General features: G+C 43.1%; 1 protein-coding gene across 4 annotated transcripts in view; it reads left to right on the forward strand.

Annotated features, from left to right (window-relative positions):
* The window catches only part of smarcd3b (SWI/SNF related BAF chromatin remodeling complex subunit D3b), a 46393-nt gene that overhangs the window by 15295 nt on the left and 17202 nt on the right, over nt 1-13896 (forward strand). For 2 of the 4 annotated variants that reach the window (XM_020494714.2, XM_020494717.2), the window contains exon 1: nt 1066-1424. The exons of the other annotated variants lie outside the window; for them this stretch is intronic. In XM_020494714.2, coding sequence (XP_020350303.1) covers nt 1347-1424 — 78 coding nt within the window. In that variant the 5' untranslated portion in view covers nt 1066-1346. Of the gene's footprint in view, nt 1-1065; nt 1425-13896 lie in introns of those variants that run through there. 4 annotated transcript variants of the gene reach the window in all.

A 13896-nucleotide genomic window follows, 5' to 3' on the forward strand; every position in this document is an offset into this window, starting at 1 on the left:
AACGCCCCTTTGTCATTCAAATCAACTCATTAATAATTCAACCCCTTGGAAGGAGGGCGGAGAAAGAGGGGGGGAGGAGAAGTCTGTGAGTCAGAAATATGACCTGCGGCTATGTCTGCAACCCAGACAGGGCTCTCCACTTTTTAGTAACCCGACCATGAGACAGACTAACAAAGGCTCCGGGGTGAAGTTTCCCCTAGGTACAGAGCTAGGATCAGCTTCCCCTCCCCCAATCCTAACCTTAACAATTAGTGGGGAAATGCAAAAACTGACCCAGGATCACTGTCTAGGGCCCACTTCATCCTATATCTAACAAAGGGAAGAGAGGAGAGAACCCCTGGACCTTTCTGAATGCCCCTCGGACAAATCCAGGCTAAAGCCAGATATGGGATTTGTCCCTACGTAGTCCACCACCTTTTGAGTGCACTATAGGGAATAGGGTGCCATTTTGGGACACAGACATTGAAAGACAGGAAGTGAAGGTGTTCTGAAGGAGGCCCTTTCCCATTGTGAAGTGGGCTTTGGAGGCAGAACGGATATTAGCAGGCTCATTAGACATGGTGGTGCACACAGCTGTGTCCAACCAGGAACTGTTCTTTGTTTTTGGATACAGAGTCTGAATCTTTTCCTTGCTGACCAATGATCGTGCTTTAGGCCGTGTTACCATGATAGTCTATCTATATCACGATATTGTGTATAGATGACAGATGGCTTTTCCGCTACATTTGTGATCCTGTTACTTTGAGAGGCAACAGTCGGACACATAGGTTGTAGTGATTTAGGTTTGACACTGTGTGCCCTAGGTTTGTAATATACAGTGTGTCCCATTTAAGAGCCACTTGTCCTTTTTTGAGAATCAATTGTGCTGAGGGGTTGACCGTGGCCTCTGGGCTCGTTGCTAGGGTGTGGGAATGGCTAACTGAAGATAACCTCCCCAGTCCCTGTTCTCAAACAGCCAGGCACACAGCATGCCCTTATCTACCAATGGAATGCAACAGCTGTGGTGGGGGGGCCGGCGGGGTGGGCCGGCTCAAACCCCCCTGCCGGGCCCCCACTCCCCCTCTTCGCCGGGCTCCTGCTCCTGAAAGGCAGCTCAACTAAAAAGTGTGCTGCGAGACAGTGAGAGCCTCGGCAGGGCTGCACTGCAAAAACACAGAGGTTGAGAGGGTTAAGAGAGAACGAAGGCGAGGGAGAGAGCTGGAAAAGAGCACAAAGAGGAGGAAAGTGGAGCAAGGGAGGGGATTTGAACGCCCGGGTGAGGGGGAAGAGAGGCAGAGGGAGAGCGAAAGACAAAAGAAAGAGAGGGAGACGTAGTAGGAGCAGGGGGAAGCGAGGGGACGGAGCAAATGGCTACGGAGGAGACGGCAGGGGGAGCGCGCAAAGCCACCAAGAGCAAACTGTTTGAGTTCCTGGTCCATGGAGTGGTGAGTAGCCTAGTAGCGCTGTCTCTCATTGAGAGCGAGAGAACCAGACCCCGGCGTGTGTTATGTGTGACTACTCAAGCATGTTTGTGTGTATGAGGGGGAGAGCGAGAGCGTCGGCACAGCGCAGATGCGGTCTGTGTGTGAGAGCGAGATAGCTGGGAAAGCCGTCCAATGTGAAGGTTATTTCCAGTCCCCCTGAATCCCACACTCGTTTCCTTTTGAAGACTGGAGGGAAGGAGAGAGAGAGGGAGCAGAGTGTCACAGGCATTTGTAATACAAAAAGAGGGAGAAGGAAAGCAGAGAGCGTGGGGCTAGTAGCAGCCAACCCCCCCCCCCGACTACCAGAGCACACTGAGCGTGCTTGGAGTCAAAGGCAACCAGTGAGTGGGGGAAGCGACCAGCTCATTCAAAACAGTCTCAGAGCAGTCGTAAGATGAGCACGCTGCTATGATCATTTGAACATATATGGTCATGTGGCTTCGGTTTGAATGAATGTTTTTGGAGCTTGCTTCAGTGGGGATAACAAATTCTTGAAATGCAGGAAGTTGAGCTTATTTCATCTTACTTCAAATAAATCATTAGTGAGCGAATTTCACATGGTTGGGGGAAAGGCATGAGGTTAGTCACTGCTGTCATAACATATGGAGTATTAACTGACCTGGGAATACCACTGTGGCTTGTTTTGGTAACAAAATGATGATAAGCAGAATGCTGTGATTGTGGAGTTGTTATGAATGTGTGTGTGTGTGTTTTGTTTAGACTGACATAGTTAAAACCCAAAGACATCAGGCTGTCATAGAGATTGTTCCTTATCGAGTCCCAGAAGTGGGCATCTATGTCTTCGCAAATCCATCTATTACAAGTTATAAAGCCTATGACTAAATCGAAATGATATCAATTGTATTGGACATTTTAAAGGCATGCTCCGGTACTTTGTTGACTAAGAAAGTCTTTTTTTGAACCTCCCGCTTTGGGCTGGATGTGTCAATGTGTAGTTAATATGCTTGAGTTATCGTATAATCGATGAGCGGAATTACTGCCTTACCTCAATTAGCCACGAAATCCCTAGTTTGAAAGCGACTGTTTTCTTGAACCCGTGCCACGCCATTTCAAATTAGGGATTTCGTGGATAATTGAGGTAAGACAGTAATTCTGCTCATAGATCATGCATGTATGAACTACACATTGACACATCCAGCCCAAAGCGGGAGGTTTTTAAAAAATACCTAAGGTTATCCAATAGGTTTCCTGGGCCCCAGAGCTTTTCCTGATCTGGTAATAGGCTAATCTAACCAACTCCGGACCCTAATTGTAGCGTATGACATAGTAATAAGGTAGTTGTATAAGGGCTATGATGGCACCAGGTACTTTTTGTAATCAGGTCATATGTTTTTTTTTTTTTAACTCCTGGAAAAACTCCTGGCCCTATGGAGGATGAAAACATTAAAACCCTTTACACGACAAAGAGACAACACCTGCGATTGAACAAAAACGAACAGGGCTGAGCTCGCTGTATGCAGGGTTTCATCACGTAGGCCTTGGTATCTGTAATTAAAAAGATACTCATCCAGTCAGTCATTTTGGATTAAAAAGGCCTAGGTAGCCTAGCCACCCGAAGTGTGAATATCAACCAAATTTGATCGTATTTTCTCAGAACACAAGTAAATAGTGCTATTTTAGGCTATAAATACATACCGTGGGCTACAAAAAACATGACGTTACTTTTCCCCTGGCCCAGATGGGATCAGAACGCATAGGCTTCTCTAGGCTACCTGCAGCTGTGGTTGTTATCAGTAGGCTACAGTTGATCAGACTGAAGCACAGACTAATTGTACACGTTGACATGTCATGAGGCAATTTCTTTTTGTTGTTGTTGGTGGTGGCGGGTATGAGCTTCCATATAAAACAGCTTGTCATGGTAAATTCACTTATACCCACATTTTCAGTCACAATTTGCATGATATTGAAGCCTAAAATGATAAAAGTGAAGCCTGGTTTGTTGTAATGTTGTGAGGTAGGCCCACTGTACTTTTTTTATTTGTATGAGAGGGTTAATCGTTAATTTTTGATTGTCTAACGTCACTTGATGAAGACATGGCTCTTATAGCAACTCTGTGCTTTTGTCTTGAAGCTAAAATTTTATAAAGTGTAGCCTACAGACCAGAAAATAAACCCTTTAATTGTCTGGGCCACAGGAGGCTGCTGAGGGGAGAACGGCACATAACAATGTCTGGAACCAAGCGAATGGAATGGTATCAAACACATGTGTTGGATATCGTTCCATTGAATCCGTTCCAGTCCTTACTATGAGGCCGTCCTCCCCAATTAAGGTGCCACCAAGCCGCCTGTGGTCCGCACATAAAATCAGCAAAAAAAGAAACGTCTTCTCACTGTCAACTGCGTTTATTTTCAGCAAACGTAACATGTGTAAATATTTGTATGAACATAACAAGATTCAACAACTGAGACATAAACTGAACAAGATCCACAGACATGTGACTAACAGAAATGGAATAATGTGAATAAAGGGGGGGGGGGGGTCAAAATCAAAAGTATCAGTCAGTATCTGTTGTGGCCACCAGCTGCAATAAGTACTGCAGTGCATCGCCTCCTCATGGACTGCACCAGATTTGCCAGTTCTTGCTGTGAGATGTTACCCCACTCTTCCACCAAGGCACCTGCAAGTTCCCAGACATTTCTAGGGGGAATGGCCCTAGCCCTCACCCTCCGATCCAACAGGTCCCAGACGTGCTCAATGGGATTGAGATCCGTGCTCTTCACTGGCCATGGCAGAACACTGACATTCCTGTCTTGCAGGAAATCACGCACAGAACGTGCAGTATGGCTGGTGGCATTGTCATGCTGGCGGGTCATGTCAGGATGAGCCTGCAGGAAGGGTACCACATGAGGAAGGAGGATGTCTTCCCTGTAACGCACAGCGTTGAGATTTCCTGCAATGACAACAAGCTCAGTCCGATGATGCTGTGACACACTGCCCCAGACCATGACGGACCCTCCACCTCTAAATCGATCCCCCTCCAGAGTACAGGCTTTGGTGTAACGCTCATTCCTTCGACGTTAAACGGAAATCCGACCATCACCCCTGGTGAGACAAAACCTCAACTCGTCAGTGAAGAGCACTTTTTGCCAGTCCTGTCTGATCCAGCAACAGTGGGTTTGTGCCCATAGGGGACGTTGTCTTAGGCATCTCACAGTTTGAACGTTGCAATTTATTGCCCTGACCACATCTGCAGTCCTCATGTCTCCTTGCAGCATGCCCAAAGCACATTCACGCAGATGAGCAGGGACCCTGGGCATCTTTCTTTCAGAGTCAGTAGAAAGGCCTCTTTAGTGTCCTAAGTTTTCATAACTGTGACCTTAATTGCCTACCGTCTGTAAGCTGTTACTGTCTTAACGACCGTTCCACAGGTGCATGTTCATTAATTGTTTATGGTGCATCGAACAAGCATGGGGAACAGTCTTTAAACCCTTTACAATGAAGATATGTGAAGTTATTTAGATACTTTTTTATTTTTTTTTACATGCTTGTGAATTGTTGCATTATTCAAGAGTGTAATAAGGTTTTGAAGAAAAATTTCAGTCATTGTTGAATAGTTTGTGCTTACTGGCTAGAGGCTACTGTGATATTCACGGTCCATTTGAGCTGCGGACGAAAAATGTGACGTTGCCAGCCACAACGAAAGGTAAGGCAAGGATGTCATGTGAATTGAAGAATAGAGTTCTCTTTCTCCACTCAGACTCTCCTTCATATCTTGTAGTGGGAATAGGGCAAGGGTACAGTACCTTGCCAGGGTTATGTTCAAGCTTTTTAGGGGCTGTATAAGGTTTAACCCAGCACAGACTTAGGGAAACAATGAGCAGAGGCGATGTATGAGCCAGATGACTATCCTCTCAACAGACCAATTAACCTTGATGAGTCTCCCTCTCTCTCACACTACTCCAGGCCACATATTTCACCTGCTTATTTTCCTTCATACCTGCCTCTTCTCTCAATAGATTTGAAGGAGTGGAATCGTCTTGATTATCATATCCACTGCAATGCCGGCGAGTTACGAGATTCCGGCTCACTGTGAAGACTGCCGAGTAGGGAAATATTTTGACGTACGGGCAGGGATCTTTCAAGTTTGTTAGTTTGTGGCGAGCAGTGACGCTTTACTTTCTGTTTCACTCCCACGATGCGTCCCAAATGGCAACCGATTCCCCATAGGGTATCGTCCAATAGGGCTCTGGTCAAAAGTAGTGCACTATAAAGGGAAAAAGGTGCCGTTTGAGACTCAACCCGATGAACATTTACCACAGTTAGGTAAAGACAACACTACCCTCCCTCCAGAGATAGAACATCTGAAAGGCCAGCCACATTCCTTCAGAAACAGACACATACACTGTTGCACGGATGTGGAGCTGTGAAGGTCGTGGTGTTCCAGCCTCCGGCAGGAATGTGTACGTGTGTGTGTGTGTGTGTGTGTGTGTGTGTTTCAGTCAGTGGGGGGAGAGGTCTCTTGGAGATGGGTTTGGAGGCCTGGTTGGTAGGCGGCCCTGAGAACTGGAGCCTCTCTCCTCCTCCTGTACATGTTTAGATGTGGAGGTCACAGAGGGCCTTTGTCTGTGGGGGGATACAGGCCCTTCAGCGCTCTGCGTGGGAGACATGGATAAGCCCAAGAGTGTGTGTATGTGTGTGTGACTGCTATCGTGAACTTTGCCCTGCCCTCCTAGAAGATTCTATTACTGAGCTTCTCCACTATTGCGGTGAGCTGTGGGTCAGATAAAATGCCTCAGTGGCTTTTCCTCACCCAGAGATTTTAGTCCTAGGAATCATCCACAGTGCAGTCCATTGAATCACATTTTTAGTTCTGTGGGTTAACTTCACTGTGGCCTCTCCAAATCCAATCACCTCTCCTACAGAGTCCATCACAGGTCTCAGATATCCATCCACATGGCAGATTAGATTGCTGCCTGGCTGGCTGGCAGAGTTGCGGTGGAGTGAATTCAGTGTATCAGATATGGGGTGCTGTTGGCATGGATTTGTAGGGAATTTGGGGGGACAATACTAAAGAGGAGGACCACTCAATAGAGCACATCCTATTATCCAATAGGGCACGTCCAGTTATCCAGTTGGACACGTCCTTCTTTAGACTTCAGAGGAACCCAGTTGGTTGACCCATTATTTTCCCACTATAACAGCATTACCACTCCTTCAATCAAGTCTCTCCCCATGTGCTCCCAGCTCCCAGTGTGCCACACGACACACTCCAGCCCAGATAGGAAGTGAACCGTGGGGAAGGAGAAGCGCCAGGGTCTTGTCAAGGTAACCGGAGAGAGACCAGCCAGCAGCACCCAGAACCCCCACAGATATGTTAAAAGTTATGGAGGAAACTCACCAGACCGATTGTCAGTCTGTACAGTAGGGGGGGCATTCGTTCGCCGTTTATTCGCTTGCGGTGTGTTATAGAGACCGGATGTCATTTTTGCCCGTTTTCTACAAGTACAATCGGTTTGCACTCAGTTTGCAAATTGCGCCCGGTACTGTGTTCAGAGGTGCTAAGTACTCTCGGCCGGCAGCAGCTCGACAATCCTACCGGTCTGTCCATGCCTTAAGAGCTACTCTCTCTGTCTCTCTTTGTCCAGGCCTCAGAGAGACCACACATCTGCTTCTCCCTCCCTTCCTGGCTCCAGCCCCCAGGCTGCAGAGTGACAGCAGCACCTGTGTGACTGTGACTGGGAGAGGACATGGACTCCATTGCACCACAGCCTCTCTCCGCCTCACTGACTGGCTGGCCTCCATTATTTTAGTACTTATTAGGATCCCCAATTAGCGGCTACTCTTCCTGCGGTCCAAACAGGAAACAACATAACAAATAAAATACATACATAGCACCATATTTACATTACAAATGAGCAATTCAGCAGATGCTCCCATCCAGAGCAAACCACTGCTCGTGCATTAATCTTAAGATAGCCAGGTGAGAAAACCACATATCACAATCGTATCCCAACCACGTATCACATACCTCATACAATACCAAATGCATAACCATTTCTGTGTCTCTTCACAGTCCCTGTTTTAAATTTTTTTTTAAATCTGGTTTTATTGCTAGCTCGAATTACCTGGGGTGGCAGAGTTCCATTTAGTCATGGCTCTGTTTAATACTGTTTCCCAGCCTCCGTTCTGGAATTGGGGACTGTGAAGAGACCTCTGGTTGCATGTCTTGTGTGATACCGATGAGTGTCCAAACAGATAGTGCGGTACCTTCAACGCCTCGTTCAAAGACCAATATTGATGCAGTCAATCTCTTCTCAACTTTGAGCTAGGAGAGATAGACACGCATGTCATTGACATTCTTCCTCCGTGTACATTTTAAAGGACACTAGGTCATATGAAATTTAAAGCCACAGTCACAGACTATGGCATGGCTGTGGCTATCGGTGTTATTTGATCACTTTGAGCGTAGAATATATAAAAGAAATTGTAGAGACCCTGTATGCCCATTGCCATTTGTTCCTCAAGTTACGCTGGTCATAAAATTGCAGTTTTTGCAACTGTTTCCCCATGTGGGCCTGCTGTTATTATGGTTGCAAATGGCACCATAAGCCCTAATATAGTGCACTACTTTTAACCAGAGCACTATGGGCCCTGGTTAATAGTAGTGCACTATAAAGGGAATATGGTGCCATTTGGGATGCGTTCTGTTAATGTTTAAAGAGCATGTTTGGTCATCCAGTGAACTCTCTGACAGGGACATCTGCAGCCCCAGGGTGGAAATAGGGGTGACCCACTGTGCAGAAACTGGTTAAATCAACATTGTTTCACCGTAATTTGTCAACGTATTGTGACGTGGAATCTACGTGGAAAATACTTTGGATTTGAAAAAGAATGTTTATATACACTATAAGAAAAAACTATGGGCTGGGCAGCACCTCCTACTGGAGAATGTATCTATCTAGAGCTACCATTTTGTCTCCCGTCCAGATTTTTAACCAAACCCTGCTTAGCTATGGTATTTGTTACTGATTATTAGTGATATTGTGAGAATGATAGTGGAGAGATCTCCACTTAAAAAACGAAATACATTCACTGTTGCTTTCCAAGTCATTCCAAAGGGTAGGTTTAACAAAGCAAATGAAATGTGACCATACTCTATAAGCCATATATCATCAATGATACTATTTAGGCCTATATATTTATTTAGGCCTATATATTTATTTAGGCCTATATATTTATTTAGGCCTATATATTTATTTAGGCCTATATAGCGTTTGCAAAGTCAACAACAGTTATTGTTTCAACCCAACATTTGAAATAAAAATAGACAATAGGCTTAGGGTTTCAAGCTCTGGTTGATTTCAAATGTAATGATATTTAGTGATACTAAACTCAATCAAATCAAACTTTATTTGAAGTGCATTTAAAGTTTGTTTTGATTTAGTCCTATTCTTTAACTTCAATTTTTGGTTGAGATGGAGACGTGAATCCAACATATCAATTATTAATTTTTAGACAAACTTGAATTAATGCCAGTGGCACAGATGGAACTATCTAAGTGGAATATAAATCTCCTTCAGATGTTAATATTTGGTTGCATTGACAAAGAAAAAACATTCAATAATCACTTTTGAAATACAATAAATAGCCTGGTCGACAAGTTAAAAAAAACATGATATGTTGGATTCATGTCTCCAACTCAGACAAACATAAGTGTAGGTTATCATATAACATGCTGACCAGACCGGAGACGTCGCAAAATACATTTAGAAATCCATGTTATTCAATTATTGCACCCACACTGCTCACGCCAACGACAAGGGCTAAAATAGAAGTCATTCCTATTTCTGACGCAGATTGCGCTGCAAGTCCTGCCTCTCCCATCTCCTCATTGGTTTATAGAAGCAGGTACCCATGTGCCATCTCCTCATTGGTTATACCCACGTGGGTGATTGAAAGATGAACTGTGTTGCCGGTTGTCGTGGTAATACAATGAAAGTTTAGATGCGACCACCATATAAGTTCAAAGATGAAAAAGCCTGGAAGGAGGAGCGATGACTAGAAACTATTTGGTTGGCCGTTTTATGTGTGGATTAATTGTCGGAGTAGAGGACCTTGTGCATTGCAGGTAAAATAACAACTCAATGTTTATATCCCAGGACAAATTAGCTAGCAACAGCACGTTAGCTAAATAGGACACATTAACGTTAGCTAGCAAGTGCAAGCAAACTAGCTAAATTGCCATACGTGTTTAATGCTTTTCGACCTGTCCCCAAATTAATGTCATTGGTTCAGAGTTTGTTTTGATATTTTAACCTGCATGTTGTGATCGTGCTTGGTGTGGGGGGGGGCAAAATAAATGTATGCACGATGGCGCACGCGCGCAGCCGGTTTAGGTTCCGTGTAAGCGTGCATGTTCAAGATGGAGTGCATAGGTCATCGCAGGTCTGTGGAGATCTTCACAATTGCTGTAATGATCTGTGCAGATTCCTAAACGGCATTGATCACTTGCATCATTTACTTTGAATGTAATTTCAACTACATCCAGGTCATTTGGTTCTGCTTTTAGATGAAGCACAGTGATAACACATTCATCTGTTGTATAAACAAACAAAATATCGGACGTGGTCTTTCCATTGGAATTTGGTTGTGCTTTTGGATGGTTTGAAAGCATTGTGAAAACACATCGGAAGTTCAACTATAACCTTTGGCTGTCTTTTTGAGTGGGTAAATATAGGTTGTAATCTCATTGATCAACGTCTCAACCAAATATGACCTAGTTATCCACGTTGCAATGACATGGTGTGCCCAGTGGGAACCCGGGGTCACGGTAGTGACGCAAACGTCTCTGTCTGCTCCCAACGTCTCCCACAACTCTTATTTCACACAGTCACTCAACCAAATAAGTGTAGGAGTAAACTGATATTGTTATGAATGCTGTTGATGATTCAGAGTGTTTGGGGTGCGCTTGTTCAGATGTCAGTACGTGTCTTTGTTTGATTTTGATAGTCGACATGCATACAGTATATTTGCTTTTCTCCCAATACCCACCAACTGGGATTATCTTGTTTTCACAACAGAAAACCTGCTCTATTTCACCTATGGGGGAATGAGAAATGTCAAAAGCACTAGTTTAATTAAGCATGGGTGATAGGAGATGATCCCAGAGATTTTGTTTGGCAGTACACCGCTAGTCGTATATGGCCTGTTACTGTGTTCTGTCTGTTATTGTTCCCAGGAGAACTAGGGAGGTGGTGGTTGGTAATGTGGTAACATTGTCACTCCGTTTCCTACTCTGCGAGGTGCCATATTTCACAGCCATCAGGGCACCATTCTGCAGAACCACTTAAAGAATTGAATTCCAAAAGGCTATATGTCCATTTTCACAAACTTTGTAAATTATAAGATTTTGCTTTTAAAAGAACTTTGAGAAAGATTGGTGTGTTTTTTTTCTTCACCATCTAATCGTGGCATGAGGTTGTTCAATGACTGACATGGATTTGTTGAGAAATATCACTTGATGGTTTCATTTTAAAGAGACAAATAAGGTTTTGATGCAAAACGCCGTATATCCGCCTCACTCTCAGAGAAGTATGTAGGAATGCTAGTCAAATGTAACAAATAACTACGTTTGAACTCTACAAATGGTACATTTGTGACATCAATATTTGTAAAAGTGTTTCAAAAATGAATCAATACGAGACCTGTCACATGTATGTCAAATATTTACATTTGACCTTTAAGTCATGTAGCAGGTGCTCTTATCCAAAGCTATTTACAGTTAGTGCATTGATCTTAAGATAGCTAGGTGAGACAACAACATATCACAGTCAAATATACAGGATACAAACATTGTATAGCGTTTTGCAACAAACCCTATATTAATACACATTTAGAATCTACAAAAAAAAAATTGGTGGATATAGCCTTTTGGAATGAAAATCTTCAATATCTGACTGATAATAGGACTAGGGCTGTGGTTCCAAATAGCTCTTAAGGCTCTTAAGGCTCTGGTTAAAAGTAATGCACTATATAGGGAATAGGGCACCATATGGGATGTAGCCTCGGAGGCTTTTAAACTCTCCTACCGAGACCACTTCGATACGAAGGTGTAAAGGTGGTTGTTTGCCAGATCACAAGGGCTCCTCTCTCATCTATTTGTTATGAATAAGAAGTGGCTATTGAAGGAGTCAGGACAGGAGGTGTATGTAAGAATAGGTTACAGGGTTGGGTAGGTTACGTTCTCAAATGTAATCCATTACAGTTACTAGTTACCTGTCCAAAATTTTAATCAGAAACGTAATTGTTTTTTTTGTGTTTTTTTATTACTCAGTATGTAATCTGATTACATTCAGTTACTTTTAGATTACTTTCCCCTTAAAAGTCATTAGAAGAATACAAAAATGTATGTTAAAGTTTACATAGCTGGCCAGATATGGATGTTCAATTCCACTTAATGGGTTGGTTATGTAGGCTTCTTCTAACCCATAGCTTTCTACTACATAATACTCTACTACAATAATACGATTCAATTCTATCGTTAACCAAAGTCTATCAGGATTCCAGTCATTCCAATAAATGTTATACCCCTTGATCTTCAAGAATAGGACTTAAATATGGAAGTATAGATTAGCCAAATTGTTTTACCTGAGCATAACCCCAAAACGAAGGACTTATTAGCCAGCCACTCTCGGTTGTTTATGATTTTGTTGTCATGGAGGACTGTTTGTGCTCATTGATTTCGAGTTGAAAAATAAATGCTGCTCTCATTGAATGGCATGCTTTGTGCACTACTGTAAAGTGCTTTTACATGTGAAAAATGAAGGCCATATGCAGGATTTGCTATAGGCCTATTGTTGAACTTTTTGTTGGTGACACTTTGATATCTTGATAATATGCAGCTGTTTAAAGGGGAAATCCCTCTGTTTTGGTAAAAAAAAAACTGAGGGATGGGCCTGGAGAAATGTAACCACTTTCAGATTAATAGACAGTGCTATGGATGCAAGGACTGACCATCCATGGTATCAACAGTATTGTTTTAACCTGATGTTATGTGGCTATACAGTGTTTGTTTATGTTTACAAACATTGGAGAAAAACAAGCGTATATTTTGGATTCTCATGGAGTGTGACAGTTGAACTAAGCTCATGAGGCTACTGATGGCCCCTTTAAGTCTATCAAAAGTGTGCGAGTTTGAGCATGTGTCCATTAGGCCTATAGATGTAAAAAAATTATGATCAGCATGAATTAGATTGAGCAATGAAAGCCCCACTTTTATTCCATAGGCTGGCATCCCCACTGTGCAGCTGTTGATAGGAAGCTTAAACTTCTTGAATTGAACCATTATTAATGTTCAAATACACATTTAGATTTGTTAACAGCCACCCACAACAACCACAATCTGTAAGGCGCAAATAGCTAAATGAGAGAGCAGCAGTGTGATTCACATCAATATTGTAGATATCAATAATAAGTTATATCTGTATCGCCGTAGACGACACCACTGCTGTCATCCTCACCTCCAAGCATTTATTCAAGTTGGATCATCTTTGGCCAACAGCAGTCGCACCATTGGAAGACATTGGACTGTAGCCTACAAAAGCCTATTCCTGCTCTTTTCCCACGATCCACCAAACCCATTTGGTGTGTTATCATAGTGGTCTTTGACTTGTGGTCAGACTCTCTCAGGTGGAACAAACTTAAACTTGAACTTGCGCCTTTTTTCAATGCTGATTTGAATGTCATTGAGAAAACTGAGATGGTTCAAAGATTTTTGTTCTGCAAACCTCCTTTTTGAATTTAAAAGTAATCCTCGAAGTAATCATCTAGTATCTATAATCTGATTACAACATTTCTGCTGGTAATGTAACGGATTACAGTTACAGGTTTTTGTAATCCCTGACATGTAACAGATTACATGTAATCCGTTACTCCCCAACCCTGATTGGTTATTTCACTGCATTCTCTGAGTGAGGCTAATAACAGTTATGTGACACAGTTCCTCCCTGTGGAATGATTATTATTATACAATATTAACCACACAGAAAAGCAAAATCAGTTATTAAAATTGGCATACATTGTCATCTTAAAATGATGTAGTGTTTCCTTTGTAGTTTTGTTGGCTTTACCACAGTCTCAAATGGCATGTCAACAATTTTAGGGAAATACCGTATTAGGAAATGTAGTGATTGATTTTCTAATCTCATGGAGCCTTGATGTTGTAACATAATCGAGATAGAACCACGTTTCTTTGTATTTTCTCCCATGCTTGTTGCACAGAACTCTCCTCTCTTCGGGTAGCTATTTGGGATCTCTTTTCTTATTGGGTAGCTCTTTGGGTTACATACACCCCCCCCCCACCCCCCATTTTTGATTTGTCTCTAGTCAGATAGTTAGCTGAGGCATCGAGCAGAGCCTTTTTCCTGGGACAACAGCTGTTGCCATGGGACAGATAGACAGCCTGACCAACAG

This window comes from Oncorhynchus kisutch, linkage group LG11, assembly GCF_002021735.2.
Source record: "Oncorhynchus kisutch isolate 150728-3 linkage group LG11, Okis_V2, whole genome shotgun sequence".
In the NCBI taxonomy this organism is placed as follows: domain Eukaryota; kingdom Metazoa; phylum Chordata; class Actinopteri; order Salmoniformes; family Salmonidae; genus Oncorhynchus; species Oncorhynchus kisutch.